At 51.2% G+C, this 19,793-nt stretch overlaps 7 protein-coding genes across 7 annotated transcripts; 3 read left to right on the top strand and 4 right to left on the bottom strand.

The window, feature by feature from the left end:
• Positions 1-1,642: 1,642 nt before the first annotated feature.
• Positions 1,643-2,683, bottom strand: B0T23DRAFT_455555 (glycoside hydrolase superfamily; the record flags this gene model as incomplete). Its single annotated transcript, XM_062841243.1, has 2 exons — positions 2,553-2,683; positions 1,643-2,491 (listed from the first exon to the last, which is right to left on the bottom strand). Exons 1-2 carry the CDS (start codon positions 2,637-2,639, stop codon positions 1,643-1,645), a joined length of 936 nt encoding a protein of 311 aa, XP_062691267.1. The 5' UTR covers positions 2,640-2,683.
• A 1,239-nt stretch (positions 2,684-3,922) lies between these two features.
• On the top strand, positions 3,923-5,199 carry B0T23DRAFT_446055 (uncharacterized protein; the record flags this gene model as incomplete). The annotated part of the gene is made up of 2 exons (XM_062840944.1): positions 3,923-4,080; positions 4,865-5,199. The coding sequence occupies 2 exons, from the start codon at positions 3,923-3,925 to the stop codon at positions 5,115-5,117; spliced, it is 411 nt and encodes a 136-aa protein (XP_062691266.1). The 3' UTR covers positions 5,118-5,199.
• A 4,893-nt stretch (positions 5,200-10,092) lies between these two features.
• On the bottom strand, positions 10,093-10,461 carry B0T23DRAFT_398075 (uncharacterized protein; the record flags this gene model as incomplete). Its single annotated transcript, XM_062838338.1, has 1 exon — positions 10,093-10,461. The coding sequence occupies one exon, from the start codon at positions 10,459-10,461 to the stop codon at positions 10,093-10,095; it is 369 nt and encodes a 122-aa protein (XP_062691265.1).
• A 2,706-nt stretch (positions 10,462-13,167) lies between these two features.
• On the bottom strand, positions 13,168-14,661 carry B0T23DRAFT_422253 (Rpp20 subunit of nuclear RNase MRP and P-domain-containing protein). Its single transcript, XM_062839797.1, has 2 exons — positions 14,328-14,661; positions 13,168-14,216 (listed from the first exon to the last, which is right to left on the bottom strand). Exons 1-2 carry the CDS (start codon positions 14,395-14,397, stop codon positions 13,621-13,623), a joined length of 666 nt encoding a protein of 221 aa, XP_062691264.1. The 5' UTR covers positions 14,398-14,661; the 3' UTR covers positions 13,168-13,620.
• An 85-nt stretch (positions 14,662-14,746) lies between these two features.
• Positions 14,747-16,526, top strand: B0T23DRAFT_385699 (RAVE subunit 2/Rogdi). Its single transcript, XM_062837558.1, has 3 exons — positions 14,747-15,058; positions 15,154-15,339; positions 15,396-16,526. Exons 1-3 carry the CDS (start codon positions 14,993-14,995, stop codon positions 16,257-16,259), a joined length of 1,116 nt encoding a protein of 371 aa, XP_062691263.1. The 5' UTR covers positions 14,747-14,992; the 3' UTR covers positions 16,260-16,526.
• Positions 16,497-18,034, bottom strand: B0T23DRAFT_203974 (NIPSNAP-domain-containing protein). The gene is made up of 3 exons (XM_062833437.1): positions 17,744-18,034; positions 17,343-17,654; positions 16,497-17,225 (listed from the first exon to the last, which is right to left on the bottom strand). Exons 1-3 carry the CDS (start codon positions 17,934-17,936, stop codon positions 16,735-16,737), a joined length of 996 nt encoding a protein of 331 aa, XP_062691262.1. The 5' UTR covers positions 17,937-18,034; the 3' UTR covers positions 16,497-16,734.
• A 1,119-nt stretch (positions 18,035-19,153) lies between these two features.
• Positions 19,154-19,740, top strand: B0T23DRAFT_203905 (ATPase, F0 complex, subunit J). The gene is made up of 4 exons (XM_062833436.1): positions 19,154-19,285; positions 19,353-19,382; positions 19,524-19,574; positions 19,637-19,740. The coding sequence occupies exons 1-4, from the start codon at positions 19,237-19,239 to the stop codon at positions 19,696-19,698; spliced, it is 192 nt and encodes a 63-aa protein (XP_062691261.1). The 5' UTR covers positions 19,154-19,236; the 3' UTR covers positions 19,699-19,740.
• The last annotated feature ends 53 nt before the right edge of the window (positions 19,741-19,793 follow it).

Genomic DNA, 19,793 nt, shown 5'->3' with positions numbered 1-19,793 from the left:
ATTTGGTCAAGGTAAGGTTCCTCTAGGTATCTAGACTAGTAGGGACCTCTACGCAGTCGGTACTGTAAGTATGACTGGGGGTGAAGGCTTTGGGCTTGGACATACCATATATGTGATCTCCCATTTCCCATGTATTGTGTGATCCACGAGCAAGCAGTCACAATGTCAGAGTTAAACCAGACATCACCAAAAATCATACATATAGCAAAGATGCTACTGACGTGAAAGGTGCTGTCGTCCGGGCACGATATCCATGATGCTATACGACTATCCGTTAGCCTGAGCCTTCGAGATTCATGTTGATTCTAGGTCATGTTATAGGTTTTCTTTCTTCTTCCTATATCTGCTTCAATTCGGTGTTGTTATTGCAGTGCAAGAGCTCCTACAAGTTTGGGCCGCAAAATCAGTGGTGAAACCGATGAGATAATCTGGTAGGATGACTGTCTTTTGGGTCGATTGTGCTGTTCCGGCATACACAAAACCGACAAGTAAGCACAGAAAGGACAAGTGAATCGTCATCATTAACAGTTCGTAATGCATGAGGAGTTGGAAAGCTTTTACCAAACGGCAAAAATTCCAACAAGTCAGAAACATGGGATAAGGTAGGAAAAATGAAGATCTAGGGTACCATCTTATTAAGCTCTAATCCCGAGGTAAAGAAATAAAAGAAAAGAAAGGAAGGCCCTCACATGACCATTGCTACACACTTGTACCAAATGCGTTATACATGAGCGGTTCAACTCGTCTTGAAGATGCCTGAACCCGTCTCTGGTTGCCTTGTACATCAAAGTCGCGCAATATGTGGAACACGAAACGAATATCTCTCTATTTCATTGCCATCCTCGTTTGATGTTTGCCTCTGACAACGCATACACCATTGCGCCGCTTCCAAGAGACTAACACCCAAGGTTTGAGCAGTTCTTCGTGCAGTAGTCCGAGCCGGCCATCACTCACCAGACCCTGCCCGAATTTCGTGAACCAGCTTCAGGCTTGCGTCCGCCCGAACCCCATATGTGGAGATACATGTACCCAGAGGTAGGTAGGTAGTCGTACTCATTTCAGGTTTGATGGCGTCACGCCTGCCGCCGTAGGTGGCTCTGGTGGTGGTGGAGCATAAACCAGGAAAGATCAACTCGGATTTATGTCAAGTATTACAGCGGCCGCTGTATCCCAAGCCGTGGTATTCTCTTGTCATCGACCGCCACATCCTAATTAGAGGTAGGTAACAACCTCTATACAAAAATTGACCAGCTTTCGTCTCTTTCTCCTCTCGTCATCCGCGGCCTCCTCGCTCAAACCCTCGCCATTTCCTGCTATCCTCCTAATCCCCCTTCATACACAATACCTGCCACCCCCATCACTCGACCTCAGAAACAGCGATGGCGACCGCAGCTCCAAAGTTCTTTCTCCCGAGAATAGCCCGGAGTCGGTCTAGGGGAACACGGCGACGGCAGCTAGAGATAAGACTTCAGTCTTGGATCGGATTATCAGAGGCCTCAACACGCCTCTTGGCTCTCCTTCGCTTCCACCAAAAGGCTATGGCGCCAATGGCTAAAAGAGCCACGACGGGACCGGCGACGGCACCGGCTATCCAGGCTTTTGATCTTCCTGACGAATTTGAAACTCCCGCCGCCCCTGGTTGTCATCGGAAATTCTTCAGAGACTCCTGCACCGCCTCGTTTCCCTGCCCCATCACCACCCTATAGTCAAAGCTCTTCCGCAGCTCAAACCAGCTGATACTCTTCAAGCACGGATACGCACTCAAATCGTCACTCGCCAACGCCTTCAACCAGCTCTGCTTCAACGCGACATCATCCGGCTTCGTCGCCGTCTCGGGAATCACAAAGTGCTTATTATACTTTTTCGCATACGCCTCGTAGAACCCGCCATAGATGTTGCGGAAGTTGGCCGTCGTCTTGCTCGCATAGATGTCCATACCAACTATGTCGACATACTCGGGCCCGGGCCACCACTCCTCGTACAGGTCCATGGTCTTGGCGTTGTTGGGGCACCAGAACATCATGCACCCTTCGATATCCTTGACAGCCGCGTAAACGGTTCGCCACGCTTTGACGAACTGCGTCGAGTTGCCGCGGTACGTACCCGGGCGAACGTACCAGTTCATCTCGTGCGCGAAGCGCAGCCAGACTTCGACGCCTTGGTCGGTGAATTGGCGAACGACGTTGGCGATGTCGGCCGCGATGGCAGGGGTGACTTCGTTGAAGGAGAGGCCGTTGGGCATGACGGAGGCGATGAGGGCGGCGCCGGTGCCCTTGACCTCGTCGAGGTGGCGCAGGAGTTGGTGCCCGTCGAAGCCGGAGGGAGAGTTGATTTGCGAAAAGTAGGAGACCGTGGTGGCCTGGTGGGCGGTGGCCCGATTGATCATGGTGATGTTATCGCCGTTCTCGACGTCGGGATTCCACCCCCAGTAGATGCCGTTGCGGCCGCGCATGCCGGGGTGGTAAGGCATGTCGATGATGGAACATGGTTGCTGGTGTCGCTGTGTCAGTTTCAGGTACATCTCTTTGGTTGGGAGAAGTGTAATAACTCACCCTGGACCAGAGCAATGGATTTGTGGGGGTCCTTGCAAGTGTCACCTGACAAAGTACACTGAACAGCAATAGCAATGGGAGATACATCTTTGCCGTTTGGTTGAGTGTCGCACACTCCGACGGACTGGAGGAAGTGGACAAAGTCTTGAGACTTTAATCGTTTCTGTAGCTCATCGTTATCGGTGTTGAGGGAAATATAGAATCAAGCATGACCTTCAAGAATTGTAGCGGTGGACGCTCAGAACGATTGAAGCAAAGAAGCTGAAAACGGTACCCATATCTCCACTAGATCCGCTGATCCGGATGTTCACCGATGTGGTGGAGATGAAGACGTGCCGATCCGAGCCCGATTCTGAATATTGTCAGGCACTAGCACGTTAGGATCGCCGACTAGCTCAAATCCCAGCCACTAGCTCAACGGATTTGGTCATTTTTGCATCCGGCGAACCCACACACTTATTACCGAAAGACCAAAAAGAGGCTGAACTCTTGTCTCGGGGATGCGGTGTAATCCTCACGTCGGTTTAAGCATTCAAGCTCATGTTCGAGACGCCGCTCGAGTTACACCACCGGTAGGTAGCCCTTGCAGTGATCACAATGCGCGTTACAGTGCCGACAGCGTCGGAATGTCTTATCGCCGTTACAATGACTCGCACATATCCGCCGTTTCTGTTCTAGAACGATTTTGTTCTAAGAATGTTTCTGTTGGTTTCGACGCCGTGACGGATGGAAATTTGATATGCCCAATCCGGCTGTGTGATTGTCTATCAGCTGAAGCGGCTGAACCGCGTTTGTTTACTTACCCCTGTTCAGGTACCGTACAAGCAAAGCCACAGTGTTATAGAGGTAGCCGAGGAAGATTGTGACAAGGAACGTGGGATGTGAGATATGCACTCAATCTCTGCAATGCGGAATTATCAGTCCGTTAACGGCTAGTCGCTATGTTCGACAGTGGTTGCAGAATGCAAGCATCGCTCTGTTGTGTCGGTGTCACGTTCTTGGTGAGAGGTCTTTGTGATGCATCATGCAGAGTTTCCATTGGTCTGGACCATTGTGCCTCTAGAAGCATCGAACATTGGATTGCTCTTCTAAAGGGGAAATTGGCGTTCCGGTTTTCATTTGTGTGGATTCTTTGCGGTGTCGTTGGCGACTCCAACTCTGAAACTACCAACTTGACGGTGCCCTGAGGGTCTCGATATAGCTGTGTTGCTAACGGATTAGCACCGATCTCGAAAGATTTGAACTCAAAGGTCTGGCTTTATGCCCTCGACCCCTGCTATATGTTCATCATCAACGCTTTCGCCTTCTTCATCTAAATTTACCCAGCCAGTAGAGACCCTTGAGCAACACATTCTGCCATACCCATCACAATGAGCTGCTCTGACACAAACACATCCCTCGGCGGCAGCTACTGCTCAACCACCCGCGGCAGCGGCTCCAGCACCAATTTTGGCAACAGTAGCTCATCTCAGGGCGTCGTCACGGTCTCTCCTGGTGTCGGAAGTGGTGGGAACACAACTGTGGGCGGGTCGAGTACTAGCGGAGGTTCAGCTGGAGGTAGTACCGCGGGTGGAAGTTCTTGTGGTTCTAGTACTAGATAGAGGTAAGGTACCTAAGTTGTTACATGATGTATACGGCTTCATCGCGTAGATTGATGTTGGTTGCAAACCATGTAGACTAGAATCATGAAGGAACGTAGTGTGAGCGTGAGTTGTTCATTGAGTTGTTCGTGGTCGAGGCAGTTGAGACTAGAGGTGCGGTATGTTGGCGCCTAGTTCAGTGTTGGCATCAAGGCGCCAAGACAATTGCTTGTAACAGTCTGATCTTGGGTTTTCGGATGCATGTCCTTGACTTGCGATTCTTGTGGTGAGCATCTGGTCGGTCCGTTTTGATGTTCTTGAAGAGCAAGATGTTGGTTTCAGCATCTGGACACTGTAAGTCTTTGAAGCATCGAGGATGACAGTGACCAACTTATCCGTTAGAGGTGTGTTGAAAGCTTCAGGTGCGTCAGAAAGGCCATGTTGATAATGACCGAGTCATCTCTTCAATCATTAGTGCTGGCAAATCTCCCGTCACCAGACCGGAGAGCACATGCACCCAGACTTCGCGTGACAATAAGGGCTCCCTGTTTCGTGCCTCACACAACTCCACCGTGATTCAACCTGAGCCGCAGCTCATCCGTGAACAACTCGACACTAGTTGAATGTGAGGTATAAAACCAACTCTTTCATGAGCAGCCATACCTCTTTTGGTTCTCTCATCACCTCGAACAGCACAGATTTACGACGTACCACTCACTATCGTATCCATAGCCTACAAGCTTCCAATATGTCCAGCTACTTCTCCTGCTGCGGCGCCCGCTCCTCTTCCTCCGGCTCTGGCTCCGGGACGGGTTCAACTTCCAACACCGGCTCCGGCTCAGGCTCCGGCTCTGGGACCGGTGGCAACACTGGCGGCACAACCGGTACTACCGGCGGTGGTTACGGCTCCGGGAGCTCGACAACCACGGTCCAGAATCCTTCCCCGTCTACTACTGCGGTATCTTCCGGCACGGACAGGTCATAGAGTGTTAGTAGTGCGGGGGCTACTGGTGGGAGTTCGTAGAGGTGCACTAGTCCGCAGTGTCGATGCCGAAGTTCTCATGTTTGTTGGACGAAAGATGGAAGATGACGGTGGTTTGTGGCGGGATGGCCAGAGAGAGAGATATGATGATGGAGAGAAAGGAAACTTAAGAAGAAGATTTGGTAAGCTGGAGGTAAGTGCGGAAGGTTAACCGGACGGATTGGGTCCCAACAAACAGGAATCAAGAAGGAATAGCCACAAACAAGGCAGGAATATGAGGCTTGTTGATCCTCAAACACTTTGGCTTGTGTCGTGTTAGCTACTTCTATGCCTTCCTGATACGTGATGCATGTACGACCTAGGAAATTGACTCTGGTGCTTGATGAGACTCGAGTAATTGCCGTTGCTTAGGGCTTCAAAGCAGACACCTCACTCGAGTCACTCAGACACATAGTTCGTGACAACGGAATGACTAATCTAGTTCGGTTAGTAGAGGTAGACAGGATAGTGACGAATCAAGCGTATCGAAGACTGCTTTCTTCGCCGTAACGGCTTTCTGCATCTAACTCACGTGCATGTTTTCATTTAGCGCCATGCCCTACTTAGACGAGGTGTTGGTGCATGCTTTGATATCATGTTGGGTGTATCCAGAATCTGGTGGATGATTGGACTGAGGCAAGGCAAAACGAGAGAAAGAAGTACCATGCGTTGGCTGTGAGTGTTGCTCAGAGTCGTGGGCGAAGAATGTATCAAGCGACGAGACGACGAGCGCGGTAAATTGGCGTCGAAGCATTGATAGTACCTTTCCGCCAACAACCCAATTGCATCAAACGCCGGCGTCGTCTGCCCCCGCTCATTGATTGTTCAAATCTGCGCGAGTGACTGCCATGAGTTCTGATGATGACACCTCGAGGGCGCCATGACGTGATGCCACTAGCAACCGGAGGTCACTTGAAACTGCGAAACATGACTCCCATCGAGAGATGTTCTCTGAAAGGATGGTCGAGGTTGTGGCCACTTGGCGCTAGCAAAGCTGCCGACCAACAACACGAAAACATCAACAACTGATCTCTGATCCCATCCCGCCCATCCGTTTGTTGGTTCAACCCTCGCCTCCTCCAACACCATGACATCCTCAACGTTCACTCGAAGCACGCAAAGAGGAAGTCCAACGTTACTCACTCGAGTATATAGCCTCCCTTCCCACCCTCCCAACTCCAATCGAACAGTCTTCACCAGTGCATCCACTCATCACTTCCACTTTTACACCCCCACGCATCCAGACTACCATTGCATCTCCCATTACAACGTGCCCAACCAATACCAATACCATCTTCAAGCATCCCCCCAAGCATTCCCGCAAACAGTAATCCCAATACCTCTTTGGACTTTGATCAACAACCACCAAAATGCCCGCAACCACCCACCACAACAACGACCGCATCGTCAACTCCAATAATAACGTTGACGACACCACCCACGCCCCGAACGACGGCTCGCGCGGCTATCCCAAGCCCATTGGGCCTGTCAAGCCCCCGCCGAAGCCTACCCGTGAGCAAGAGCAGGAAGGTGGTTGCGAGACTTTTAATATTTCGTGCCCTGGAATGAAGAGGGAGTAGGACGGTCGGCGATATGATAAACCGCGGATATAATGGAGGGAAAATGAGAGATAAGTGGGGAAGATGGAATGAATGAGAAGGATGAGTGTGGTATCAGGAGGGATTGTGTTTGTGGTAGGAAAGGAAAAGAGACGGAAGATCTAGAAGACAAGCAAAAAAAGAAAGAAAGAAACGAGAAGTGATGGTGTGAAATGGAACTGGGGGAAGTGGGAAGTGGGGGGTTGATGTTGGGACAAAAGGGTTTGACTCCGGCTGAGCAATTGACGCAAGATTGAGTTTAAAGAGAGAGAGAAATGAAAGACTTCCACTTGACTTTACTACTTTCCGTTGTACTGCAGCAGCGGCAAGTATGTCTCAGACACGCGTCCATTGTTCGCTTCTCCCAACGTCCCAACATCTCAAACATCCCAACGCTCAACGTCTATGCAGCGCCAAGTGCCTGTCTTCCACATCTTGTCTCATTCCTCCCCAAGCTCCCTTGGAATGCTGCTTTGTTAATGTTTTGTTTTGTTTTGCTTTGCTTTGTATTGTTTTCTCCCATAATCACTGTGTAGGTACGCACGCCAGCGTTGATGGCTTCCATCCGTCGTCTCTTGACCTTGTTCATTTGGCTTCATCGCTACTCGGCGAGGAAGTAGAGGTCGTACTTAGAGAAAGCCGACTTCGGCCCTCGAAACACTCTCCTAGTTTCATCATCACAAATTCACCAGGTCCCCCATTGTACTTGCTTCATGCGCGGGAAAATCGTAGGGTCATGACCTCGCGACGCGGAACAAAATACACGTGAACGTCATAGACCAAGCGGCTTACAGTCGCCGATGTTGATCCAATCTCGGTTGGAGTCGGTCAAATGTTGGAAGAATTTGTTGAGAGGTTGATTTTGACTTGCAGGTTCCTTTGTTCCTCCAGGCAGAAGAGTACTTCGATTCTGTGTCCATCTGCTGACTTGTTAGTCCCAAATCTTTCACTAACCGATGTAGACGCTGTTTTCGCTTTGCTATGTTAGTGCCTGCTAACAGACGAAGACCAGACTGCCGCTGCCAGTTCTCTGCCCTACAGCCCGCGCGGGTGCCCTGGGCATGCAATGCAAGCACTGCGCCTCCCCCAGATCACCACTGCAGCTGCAGCCGCCCTCCACCATCCATTCCTCCCGTCCCTCTCCAATTCTCCAGGGCAACAGTGCCCACACCCACTGTAAAGTACCAGTACATCCCGCTCCCCCTCACTTCGATCCTCGCTGGTGTCTGTCAGTGACCAACTGAACCGTACCTGTCGATCATCACCCACCTTCCACCAGAAAAAGAAAAAACAAGCCTTTTCCCTGTTGCTTACCTCAACTGCACCGATAATCATGCAGATCAAAAGCAATTGTGGGAGTTCCAGTCTAATTGTCATTTCACACTACACTTCACTTCACTACACTACACTACTAACACTACACCTTTACGGACCGACCTTTCCGCTGCCTTTTTTGGTACCTCTCACTTAAAGCGCCAGCCTTTAAAGTAGGTAGGTAGGGTGCCTTTGGAAGAACAATGGACTTGCTCCTCTTTTTCCAAAGATTCTGAAAAACTTTGTTCACTCCCTTTGACAGGTCCGACAATGCCTCGGCCCGCTCACTCGCGCATTGTTGTTATCTACTTACCCATCTTGTTTGTAAGAGAATACTGTCAAGGCAGTAAAAGCCGTTGTTTTATGAGCGTCAATATCAGACAATGCTATCGGTGACATTGCGTGGTCCCACTTGGCATTCTTAGCGAGGGGAGCCTCGGGAGATATGGGAGATTTGGGTGAGATTTTGGGGGGGAAATTGCACAGCAACAGCAGCAGAGCAGTAGCAGTGTAGTAGTGAAGGCAAACATTCCCAAATTTGCCCTCATTTCATTCCGCACCCTTTGGTGCCCGGATGACCTCATGGCTACTCTCGTTTGTCAAAAAATGCACAACCACAAATCGAGTGCTGCAACCGAGAGAGGCAGCAGGCATCACCAACACGAGCCACCAAAAGCAAAAACATAAAAATAGACTTGGAGGAGGAGGGCGAGAAAAGATTCAGATTCGGGGGAGTGGGGGTATATATCAACCCAGCAAGCAAGCCTGTCTTTTTTTCGCCAATCGCCAGTAGACCATGCGCGCGCGCGTAAATATATCCTGCTACAGTCCTCCTTTCTCATAAAACCTCCCCCTCCGCTTCTCCAAAAAAGCAATTCCTCCTTTCAAGCTTTGAAGAATCCCCTTTCCTCTCTCCGTCCGCCCGCCAGCCTCTTGGGTATCCCCATTATCCGCTCTTCTCTGGGCAATAAATCATATTCATTCCATACTCATCAACAACGTGTATCCAAGACAAAACTTGCTCTCCCCAACAACTCAAAAACACCATCAAAAGAAGAAGAAAAATCGTTGGGTATCAAATCTCACGGCAGAAGCGCCAGAGTTTGCCGCCACAATGGACCGGCAATCGAAAAGGTGAAGAGGATTAATGGGCACAAGTGCCCCGAGAAAGTCCAGCCAGCAAAAAAAGAAAAACGTCAAGAAGAAGAAGAAGAAGAAGAAGAAGAAGAAGAAGAAAAAGACCATTCCGCGCCCAAGTCCCTGTCTGTATGTTTGTGTCCATGTGTGTGTGTGTCCCCTTTCCCCGTCAATGTGAAGTGAAGTCAAATGGAGGGGCGCCGGCCCTAAACACCGGCAGCGTCGTAGTGAAAAATGCAATATGCATGAAACAAGAAGGGGTATCCGAGTAGTATTTGGTCGTTGCATGGGTTCGTACGTGTTCGTTAACCGCAAGCGGTGAAAAAAAAAAAGTTTGTAAATATAAAAGGGGTTTTGTTTCGGGAGAAAGGGAGGACAACCGGGGGGACTTGACATAGAGAACTTGCGACAAAGGAAAATGTGTGGTCTGGTGGGTTTTTCTCTTCTTCTTCTTCTTCTTTTTTTACTTTTTTGTTTTTCTTTGTGCTGGAATGAACGAATGAAAGTATTAAAAATGTGCAAAAGCTTGTAGCCAGTAGAGTTGTAAGTGGGCTCTTCTCTGATCAGAGGAGCAGCCCTAACTCTAACGGGTGAAGGTGAAAATATGAACATTGGTGTGCTTGTGAAGACCAAAAAGTTGGTTTGTGTGGTGATGGACTCCGACGACGTGCGCCAGAGTCGGGAGATGATGCGGCGTTGCATGTTCCTCAGGCCAGTAAAGGCTAGAAAGCATGCCACAAACGATGGAAAAGAGCCGAGGTGAGGTTTCGCATCAAAGAGCTTGAAACAGCGATGTGGTGTGGCAATGTGCTTCATCCGTCAGCAACAATGCGGCCGACGGAACTTGAAGAAGCTTCCTCCTCTCCTCCCCTAGTCAAGTGACCGCCATTTTAAAGCATCACGGCAGCAATCGCACCGGCCACCATCGCCACAGCAGCGTGCGACAGACCACCCATGCCACCGACAGCGCCGTTGGTCGATTGGGTAGGCGCCACGCTCGCGGTGGCGACTGGGGCATCAGAGCTGGTGGTGATGGCGATGACGGGCGACAGCGTGGGCACCGAGAAGTGCGTGTTGGTAGTGGCAATGACGACGGTGCTGTTGCCGCGGATCGAGGTGATGGTGGTCACCTGGGGATGCGTCAAGGTGACCGTCTTGGTAAGGGTGGCGGTGCTGGTCATGGTGGTGGTGGACAGGTCGGCCGAGACCATGAGTGGGAGGGCAGCGAGGACCGCGAGGATGGAGGTGGTGAACTGCATTTTGTCGGATTTTGGTTCCTGAAGATCAATTCCGTCTTTCTGCCTTTTTCTTCTTGCTCGTTGCAATTGATGCTGTCAAAGCTCGTCCTTTGATAGTTCCCTTTTGCGCGCGCGTGTCGGTACGTTTACAACGTAAGGTGTGTGTATAAAAGTATCGGTGAGATGTTGTTGGCGACGGGGTTGACGACTACGACACGATGATGATTCGTGACTCGTAAAGGTGGTGGTGGTGGTGATGTTAAAGAATGACTGGCCTGAACACTCCAAATGTAGCATTCAAATGGCGGAGAGATATTTTGATTTGCTCTTGAAGAAGTAGGACTTTGCCAACGAAGCCTGTGGGTGAGCAGATAAAGTACATGTAAGAAAGTGGAAAGAGGAAAAAGGGAAGGGGGGGAGGCGGGCAAGCATGGGTTCAAGAGGAGAAAAAGAAATTGTCTGGATCCACATGCCGAGTCTGGGGTTCGGTCAACTAGGCGACGACCAGGTGCCGGTATGGGAATGGCGCGCGTTGTTGCGAAATTGCCCTTTGTTGACGCCAAGGTACCTGGCCTTTTTGGGCAGCCACAAAGGGAAGGTCATGACCATCAATGCAGGAACCGCCTTGTCTGATTGGGCCGAGCCCAACAGACGGTCTGTTCTCGCCAGGTACCGAGTACCACCAAGACAGGCCCCCTCACGGGCCAAGACGTTGCAAAAGACACCTCGCGCCGGAGGTATCAGGCACCTCATTTCCAAGGGGGGAAAGGATACAGGAAATTGCGTTGTTCGTTAGCCGCTTTTTCTCTCTCTTGTTTCCCCAGAATTTTCTGATCTTGTTGGTTTTCCTGAGACGAACATGGTCCGTGGGCAAGGGCGGTTTCGGGCCACTTGCCCGGTTTCGGGCCTACACCACAATCTATTGAAACATACGATGCCGGCGGGATGCCACTATTTGCGCTTTGTGTTGAAGCGAAAGGAGGAATGCGGCAGATGTGGCCGTGCAATGGGCGGCATTGTTCAGTTTCTTCTCATTGTTGACATTGTGAATGTGTGAGTCTGGATTCCCGATTTCCATTTGCCAACTGGGGGCATTTCGGCGACCACACACTTCATGTTTCCATGTTTGTGCTTATCGTTGATCCCACCTTACGACACCATGATCCAACGGTATCAAGGCCCAGCGAATAATCACCGACAGAACCGCAAAATCCACTGGTGACGACGTCGGTGGCGTGAGTAGGTAGGTAGGTGGTTTGGGGGGGAAATCTTTCCGCCTCCAGCACCCAGGCACGTGCCAGGGCACCACAAGTGTAATTTGCGTAATTTGGTCGGCGGCAGGGAGTTCCCGTCGGTGATTTGTTGCGTGGGTTCTTTGTCTTTGAACTGGCGGCATGATGCGGCGTGGGAATCGCTTCCAGGTTCGCTTCGCTTCGTTGCTGTCGGGCGTGTGTTGCCCGTCCGGGCGATTTCTCATTGGTTCAAAAGGATGAATGAGGTAAGAAAAAGTCGGGAAAGAGACGACGACAATGGTACCTGGCGCTAAACCGTTTCCAGCTTTCCTTTCGGGAGACAAACCCCATGCATGTCCCCCCCCCATTGCGCAATTCCACCTCTCAAATTGAGTTTGGACGGTGAAGAGCCGCTCTTGTCAAAAGGAAAGATCTCCTGCTCATCATCGTTACCTACTCACATCGCCGACCATCTTGCGACCGTTTGGGATGAACCCTTGCTTTCTTTCCATCTTCCCCGGAACTATCATCCACCACCAACACCACACATCTGATCATCCCTCAACGCATTCCCGACACATCCTCTGAAAATCCACCCTGTGAGATTGGTTCAGACAACCCTTGTTGACTGACAATTGTGTACATCCAGATGGGAAAAAAAAGCTTGTTTGGGCATCCGTCATGTTGATCACTCACACAGTCAGCCAGACCCCCATCCTGATTACATTGCGAACTCCATCTAGATCGTGGGGAGATATCTTGCGGTGAGCGGCAGATGTAAGAAAAGGGGAAATGAGTGAAAAAAAAAAAAACAGTTGATCGGGTACGCTCGCCTCAATTGGCTTGCATCATGTTTGACGTGCCAACAGGGACCATGAGGCAATTAGCTAAGGCTGGATGACAATCGTTGGTTACAAACCCAAGTCCGAAACCGTGGAGACATGCATACTCCTTTCTCCTTTCTTCCTTCGTGCCCTGTCTGTACAGCACTCGAGTCCTGTGGTTTCTGTGACACAAAGCTGGGACCAGGCAGGGCATGTCCGTCGGCTGTAGCATCGCGACGGAGCTTCCAGTGAAAACATGATCCGACAGTCTTTCAGTCCCCATGCGGACGGACAGCTGCATGTTTAGACCATCATCATCAGCCACAAATCGTATGGAAGAAACTGAACCTACATGCAGCGTTCCGTAGGATGCAATCATCAACGAAAACGCTTACTGTTGGCCAGCAAGGCTTTGTTCTTTCTCGCGAAACAAAGCCACAACCACGATCCCGAAGCCCCTGTTTATTATAGCTAACCCCGGCTCTTAGCTTGCAGTGGTCCTATCCGCAAAACGCCCGAAACCGCAATTCCATCGCGGTAAAGAAATTTCGGGCTTGAAACACAGGCCGGAAAGAGCCGAATTTGATATGTACCTATGTATGTGAAACCAACGGTGGCTACGATTTGTCGCGGAGAAGCGATCTGATTCGGTTCGCTACCTATGCGAGAAGCTTGGTAAGTGTAGTGTAAGAATCCCTAGGGTACCTGCCCCGTTCATATTGTCAGCGCTTAGTAGTTCTATATCGACCTCGCTAAGACCGAAAGGCGTGGTGATGAACGGATTATGCCGTTCTTGGGTGTGAGCAACCAAACGCCTTGTAACAAATCGTCAATGAATTGTTGATAGGTAAGGCAAAGATATGTAGCTTTACTGCATACTCCGTGGTATCATCCATTGCTGGGACCATGCCATCCCAACAAGCTGTATCAAAAATTGGGCGGCAATCGATCCTCATCCTCTTCAGAACCCAATACACCGCAGCCAATGCTGTAAACCCATAACTCCATATCCCAATTATGTTGGATAACCTTTGTAGTAGAACCCAAACCCAAACTCCGCGGACATGTCTTCCTGACCTCCCAAGGTCCCCTTCTCCCGCTTCACCTCCAATTCCTTCTCTTCATCAGGTCGCCCGCCACCGAACCCCCACTTCAACACAACTGACAGCTCTCACCCTCGCCCCGCTCCCCTCCTCTTTCTCACTCCCATCCTCCCCACCACCATCTTCTTCTTCTGCCCTAACAAAATCATCCACCCCCCTCACCGTCCTCGTCCTCAACAACACCATCAGATCCCGTTCCCTCGTAAAGAAACACCCCACCTCCACCGCTTTCTGAATCGCCCTCCCCGTCGCCACCAAAACCACATCATCCAGCGCGTCTTCCACCGGCCCCAACCCATTCCCGCTTCCTCCCTCTTTACTGCCTCCACTAGTGGTATCCAGAGCAGCTATCCTCGCCGTTAGGGGTAAACCCTTGGTAGACTGTTGTCGCGACAGGGACGATCGCGACTCCAATCCTTTGCGCACGCGTTTGACGAGCGACATGAATGGGGCGTTGGATGTGACTTTTATAATGAGCGTGTGGGGAGCGCGCGGTGGAGGGCGGTAGCCGTCGATGTCGGTGGGTATTGTGGAAAGAGTTGAGGAGCGGGAGGTGTTGGAGGAGGAGAGGCGGTGGGAGAGGGGGGCGGGCAGAGGACGTTTTTGGATGCGGGAGCCTGAGGATCATAAGAGGATGAGTTAGTGCTCTGGTCTAGAGTCATTGAAGAGCCGTTGAAGAGAGGAAGAGAAGGCAAGGGAAGAGGGCAAAGTATGGAGGACACGCGTACCTTTGGGGAGAGGAGGCATCTTTTGGTCTGGCCGGTTAGGCAGCGGTTTGGGTGTTGTTGATGCCTCCATTGTAGCTGACTGGGCCGATGAGACTTTGCGCGACACGATTCGAGAGTCGAAGAGTTGAGAACAGAAAGTTGCCTGGGGTTGTTGCGCCGACACTCCTTTTATGTTCGAATCGCTGATATTCCAACAAAAGTCCTGAAATTGATCCCCGGTACGTAGTCTTTGAACTGATGAGTCTGTGAAACGGATGAATAGGCGTTGTCGTCAAGATTGATGGCAAACAAGATGGCCAAACGGGTGTTGCGATGATGGACAAATGCCAAATCAAGAAACCGTCAAGATTCAAGAGAGTGGGGTCACTTGCAACCCCAGATTCTCCTACCGCTTCACCGCCTACTGTATGCAGTTTAGCCTGCTTTTGTGGCCGCGAAGCTCCCCCACTTGGCTCCATGCACACCAAGCATCCGTCATTGTCCCAATCATTGCCATGTCGTCTTCAACTTGTCCAGCAACGAAAACAACCGAATAGGCAGCATCGTATCATCCAAGTATCCTTCTGGCCACCACACGTTGACCATCCGATTATACCAGCCAGATGATGGATGCCTGAATCAACAAGACGAATTACCAATAATACCCTGCCCGACTATCACCAACCATGTCTGTCGAGATCTGGCCACCTATTGCGCCCGATCAGCTTAAAGCCGCCGTCGAGACATGCCAAGTAAGCATCCATCTTGTTGCGATACCATGGCTGTAGACATCTGTGAAGGCTGGGAGCTAATTGATTCGCCATTTGTGCGCCCTCCCCCTCGACAGAAGCGCGAACTCGACTGGCTTGTCCAAGATCTCCGCGAAACCCTCACCAACGTCAAACATGGTCTCGAGGACTGCTATGCCTTGCTTGCCCCCATAGACCCGGGCAGCACCTTGGTACTCAGCACACCACGGAACGAGATTGTCAAGGGACACATAACACGGGTCGGAACACGGATAGTCAAAGGAGTCAGTCACCATCACCAGCCTCTTCCCCTGCTTTCGACTAACAATATCATGACCAGACGATTCACCTCCGTCTACGCACCCTCCCCCAACAAACGCTCACCATTAACCCCGACCACCCAATCCATCTCGCGCCGCTCGTTACCTTACACACCCTCCTCACACACTCCCTCGACCTCCTAACCATGACACTCTCCTTCACGTACCCGACCGAGTCCGATTCCGCCAAATCACCATCACCATCATCATCCTCATCATCTCCCCAACTCTCTTCCGCCGCGTTTCTGTCCTCCCAACTCCGTCTTCTCTCGCAATCCATCTCCGAATCCATCGCCATCCTAAAAGGACCTCCGCTCGTAACAGCCGCCGACCCCTCCTGGACTACCAGATCCATCGCCTCTTCGCATTTCGATCCTCCCCTAACAGCCGCCACCGCCTCAAATCATGGTCTTGGAGCGACATCAATACCACCCATATCGTTCCATCTAAGTATCCAAGAAAGTAGCATCGTCCTTTGGTTACGAAGTCTCGAAGCAGCCGACGCCCCTGTAGGGTTCGGGACCAAGCTCGCCTTTGCAATCGGCACCGCACGCAGACTGGAGCATGACGAAGCGGATCGGGTATTTGGCTTCTGTTGTGGTGGAGAGGGTCATACAGGTCCTGGAGGAAGTCCAGGGAGTATGATGCCATCAAACGGAAGCAACAATAATACGACGAGGTCTACTACGACGCAGAATACAGCGGCGGGAACGGGAGCGACGGGGCAACCAGAAGTGGACGTATATGTGAGGGAAAAGGTTCGGGTGGAAAGTGCTGATCCGAGTTTGCTGTCTCTTGCAGCGAAACTGACGGCTTTGGGACACACGCTGGGTTTGGCGAGGAGGAATTTGGCGGCGGTCATGGGAGAGGAGCTGGAGGATTAGAGGGCCAGACGGCTGCTTCTGTCCGCGAGGGGGAGTAGTGAGACTTGTTCCGGGTCGGACGGGACGGGGGAGATGGAAAGTGTTTATGCAAGTCGTTGGTGTTGTTGTTCGCATTGGTTGGAGTTGGATAGGACATTTTATACCAAGGGGTTCATGTGTTGTTTTCGTCATTGTTGTTCGTAGTCACAGTCTCTTGGGGGTTTAGCAGGCGCTTTGTTTATTAGTATGTAGTATGGTAGCTTCTCGAGAATTGGTACAAAGACGATTGTTATTTGTTCATCAGATCTCAGACCTGATTGCAAGATTCGCCTAGCTCGCTAACACTCCACACAACATAAAACGCAGCATTTACACATGATCCCTAATTATCCTCCAGTTCCAATAATTCGTCCATCTCTTCACTACTTGCCCTCAAGTCCTATCAAATCTCAAGCGCATATATCCTTGAAATCTCTCTTGACCTAAATCCCCGGGCTCACGCAACAGGACTCCAAGGCATCGGCACCAGAATCCGGCTCTTCATCGTCTGAATCAGCGGCACAGTCTTATGCACCGTCTCCGCCCACCCTTTAATCGCCCAACTCTCCTCCCTCTGCCTTCTTCGTTCCTCGAGATCGGCAAACTGCCACAAGTGATGCACCGTATTCAGGTCGCCAATCTGCACGAACCAAGCGCCCACTCCTTCCATGACTTCCCTTCTAGCCTTTAGTCCTCTCCGCCAGTGCGTCTCCCACTCCAACAAATTACCCGGGTGGAGGGTGTAGGAGCGCAGCTCGAAGATACCGCCTAGTTGGCGCGGGGGTGTGGTAGGCCAGAAAGAGAATTCTTGCATTAAAGAGGTGTGTCGCTTGGAAAGGAGGGGGGCGAGCCGTTTGGAGAAGGAAGCGTGGGCGTTGGAGGGGTGGGAGCTGAGTGAGGAGAGTGAGGAGTGCAGGCCTGTGTAGCGCTGGTATTCCCAGATGTGGACTTTTTTTCACACAATTCCTAGTTAGCATAAAAAACCATACTGGGGAAAAGGGTAGTTAGGGAAAAAAGAAAAAAAAAAAAAAAAAAAAAGGAAAAGGGTGAAAAGAAAGGACACACCAAACGTATCAACATCCCCCACCTCCCCGCGCCAACTGCCCACCAAATGCACTCGATTCTCCGGATCCTGCGCCCACTTCGGGTACCACTCGCCCACCAACCCCACGTACTCGTCCACGCACTCAGGCTTGACTTGGTCAAACGTGATGCTGTGCACGTACTTGCCGCGCGCTAGCACCTGGCTGAAACTCGCTTCAAGACGGGCATCCAGTTCCCTTCCTTCTTTGGTGCCGTAGATAAGATTCGTAAGGGGGCCAGCTTTGCGAGGGGGTTCGTGGGCGGCGGCTTCGGCGGCGGCGAGCTGGGCTGCTTCTGTTTGTTTTGTCACAGTGTCAGAAAGAGAAGAACAAGAAGAAGAGTTGGAGGGGGGGGAATGAAACGAGGCATGGATGATTACGCACTGGCTTCCTGTTGTCGCTTTTGCTCTGCTAACTGTTCGCGGAATAACTTTTGTTTGGCGTTGAAGGCTTCGACTCCGTTGGGCTTGATGTCGGCTAGAGAGGGGGTTTTGGAGAGGATCGTGGGAGTGGAGGAAAAGGGCCGGACGACGCCGCATGGAGGGCGCAGGGCGCGGAGGGCTTGTCGTGATAGCATCTTGTTTGGCTACTTGACTAAGGATGTTGTTTGTTGTCTGGAGAGAGTTGGAGTTCGACTGCCGTGGTTGTAAGTGGTGATGGTGGTGGTCGAGTGCGACAAGTGACCGGCAGTCGGGTTCGGTAGACGGTTGGTTGTATTTGTTACGTGCAAGTATACCTGGGGTATGTATACTTGTAGATGTATTGCTCCGTGAAATGCGACTGTTGCGAAACAAGGGAAGGGGGCAACCGCGAAACTCGTGGAAATGGGTCGATAGGGTCAATTCGATGGCACGACCCAGCTGTGGTAGTGGTTTGATTCCGAGGTTGGACAACGTCTCGTTTACCAAAAGGAAAGTGGCAGATCGGCTTGTTGTTTGTTGTGTTTTCTTTTCGGTTCCTGGAGAGGGGGAAGCAGCTTTGCGAGACAGTAGTTAGCGCGCGGGGAAGCTTCCTTTCTCTCCTCGTCTTGCAAGCTAAAGACTGGTATTGTACAACAATGGAACGACGCAGATCAAAGTGTGATGACTGACAAGGTAGACAGAGTTTGGTCGGAAAGATGGTCCGAACAAAAGTAAAAAGACTGGAGGGAGGGAGGAGATCAAGAATTATTGGATGGGCGTAGGCTGTTCATCAACATTACCAACTGGTACTCCGGTTGCCCTGTTTCCAAGTGTTTACATAAATCAGACGATCAACACTGGAAGCGCCCTGAACCAGATGCTGAAGCGAGCACTGGCGACCTAGACCAGGCCAAGGGAGAGAACGGAGCTGCCCCTGTCCGGTTTGCTGTCCAGCAGGGTCCTCGAACTCCATTGCCGTTGACCTGTCCACCAATGGAATCTCTCCAAATCAGGCAGCTCTAGACGGGACCCTCCCCGCAAACGGGAGTGCGGGGTATGATGTCACGAAATGGACTCTGGCATTTGTCACTGACGGAGAAAGCTTTGCACGTGCAGTCATACGTGACATGGAGCACGTACCAACTTCTTGGTGAAAGCAAAAGAGACCAGCATTCACAAGTCACGTGTGCTACTGTACTTTTTGGGTATTTAGTGGGGGATTCTGGCTGAGATTTGTCCTCTTTTCCCTTTTCAGACTAGACTCAAAATGATAATCCATGCTTCGAGAGCTTGGAGCTTGGGCCTCTGAGCAATTATCGACACCTGATATTTCAGGCACGGCCCAACATTCAATCGGCCGCGGACGGCAAGCTCACGAAAAACGCTCGCCTGGAACAGAGCCGACCCTTCTTCCGTCACTCTTGAACAAACCCACTCCCGGACTTCAACCCAGTTAGCCCGCAAAATACCGTCAACATGTCTTGGTTCGGCGTCACCCCCCTCAAGAAGTTCCCCGCCCCCGTCTGTATGTTGCCGTCCCAGGAGTCCCTTTTGCCATCTCAAAGATTGTCTGCTAATGCCTCTGTAAACAGTGGGGCCGATGGCTCCCTTCTTCGCTGCCGGTATGCTCCCCCCTCCGGCGACCTTTAATATCTCCCGGTCCGATCGCCGAATGCACCGACGACATGTCCAACCATGACGACACATACATTGCGACGACAAGGATAGATGTTGGAAAGAAGTAAAGAACTGACATGGCGCAGGTCTGGTCATCGCCTACGGTATCAACTCTCTCCAGGGCGCTCTCATGCAGTGTACGTCGCGAGCTTTCCTACGTGTCCCATCCGGTATCTCCGACTGACCGAATGAACAATAGCCGATGAGTGGAAGAACGACCCCCGCAACATCTACGCCAAGAACAAGGCCGCCACCCACTAAGCGATTCCTTTGAAAGAATGGAGGCGACGGTGTGATGATGCAATAGACGACACGAACAAGACAGCTTCTGGCAGACCCTAGACCTATCGAGAACC

The sequence above is a fragment of the Neurospora hispaniola genome (genome assembly GCF_033458365.1).
Source record: "Neurospora hispaniola strain FGSC 10403 chromosome Unknown B0T23scaffold_6, whole genome shotgun sequence".
Lineage (NCBI taxonomy): Eukaryota > Fungi > Ascomycota > Sordariomycetes > Sordariales > Sordariaceae > Neurospora > Neurospora hispaniola.
The sequence above is the reverse complement of the archived record's forward strand: the minus strand, read 5'-3'. Positions and strand labels throughout refer to the sequence as shown.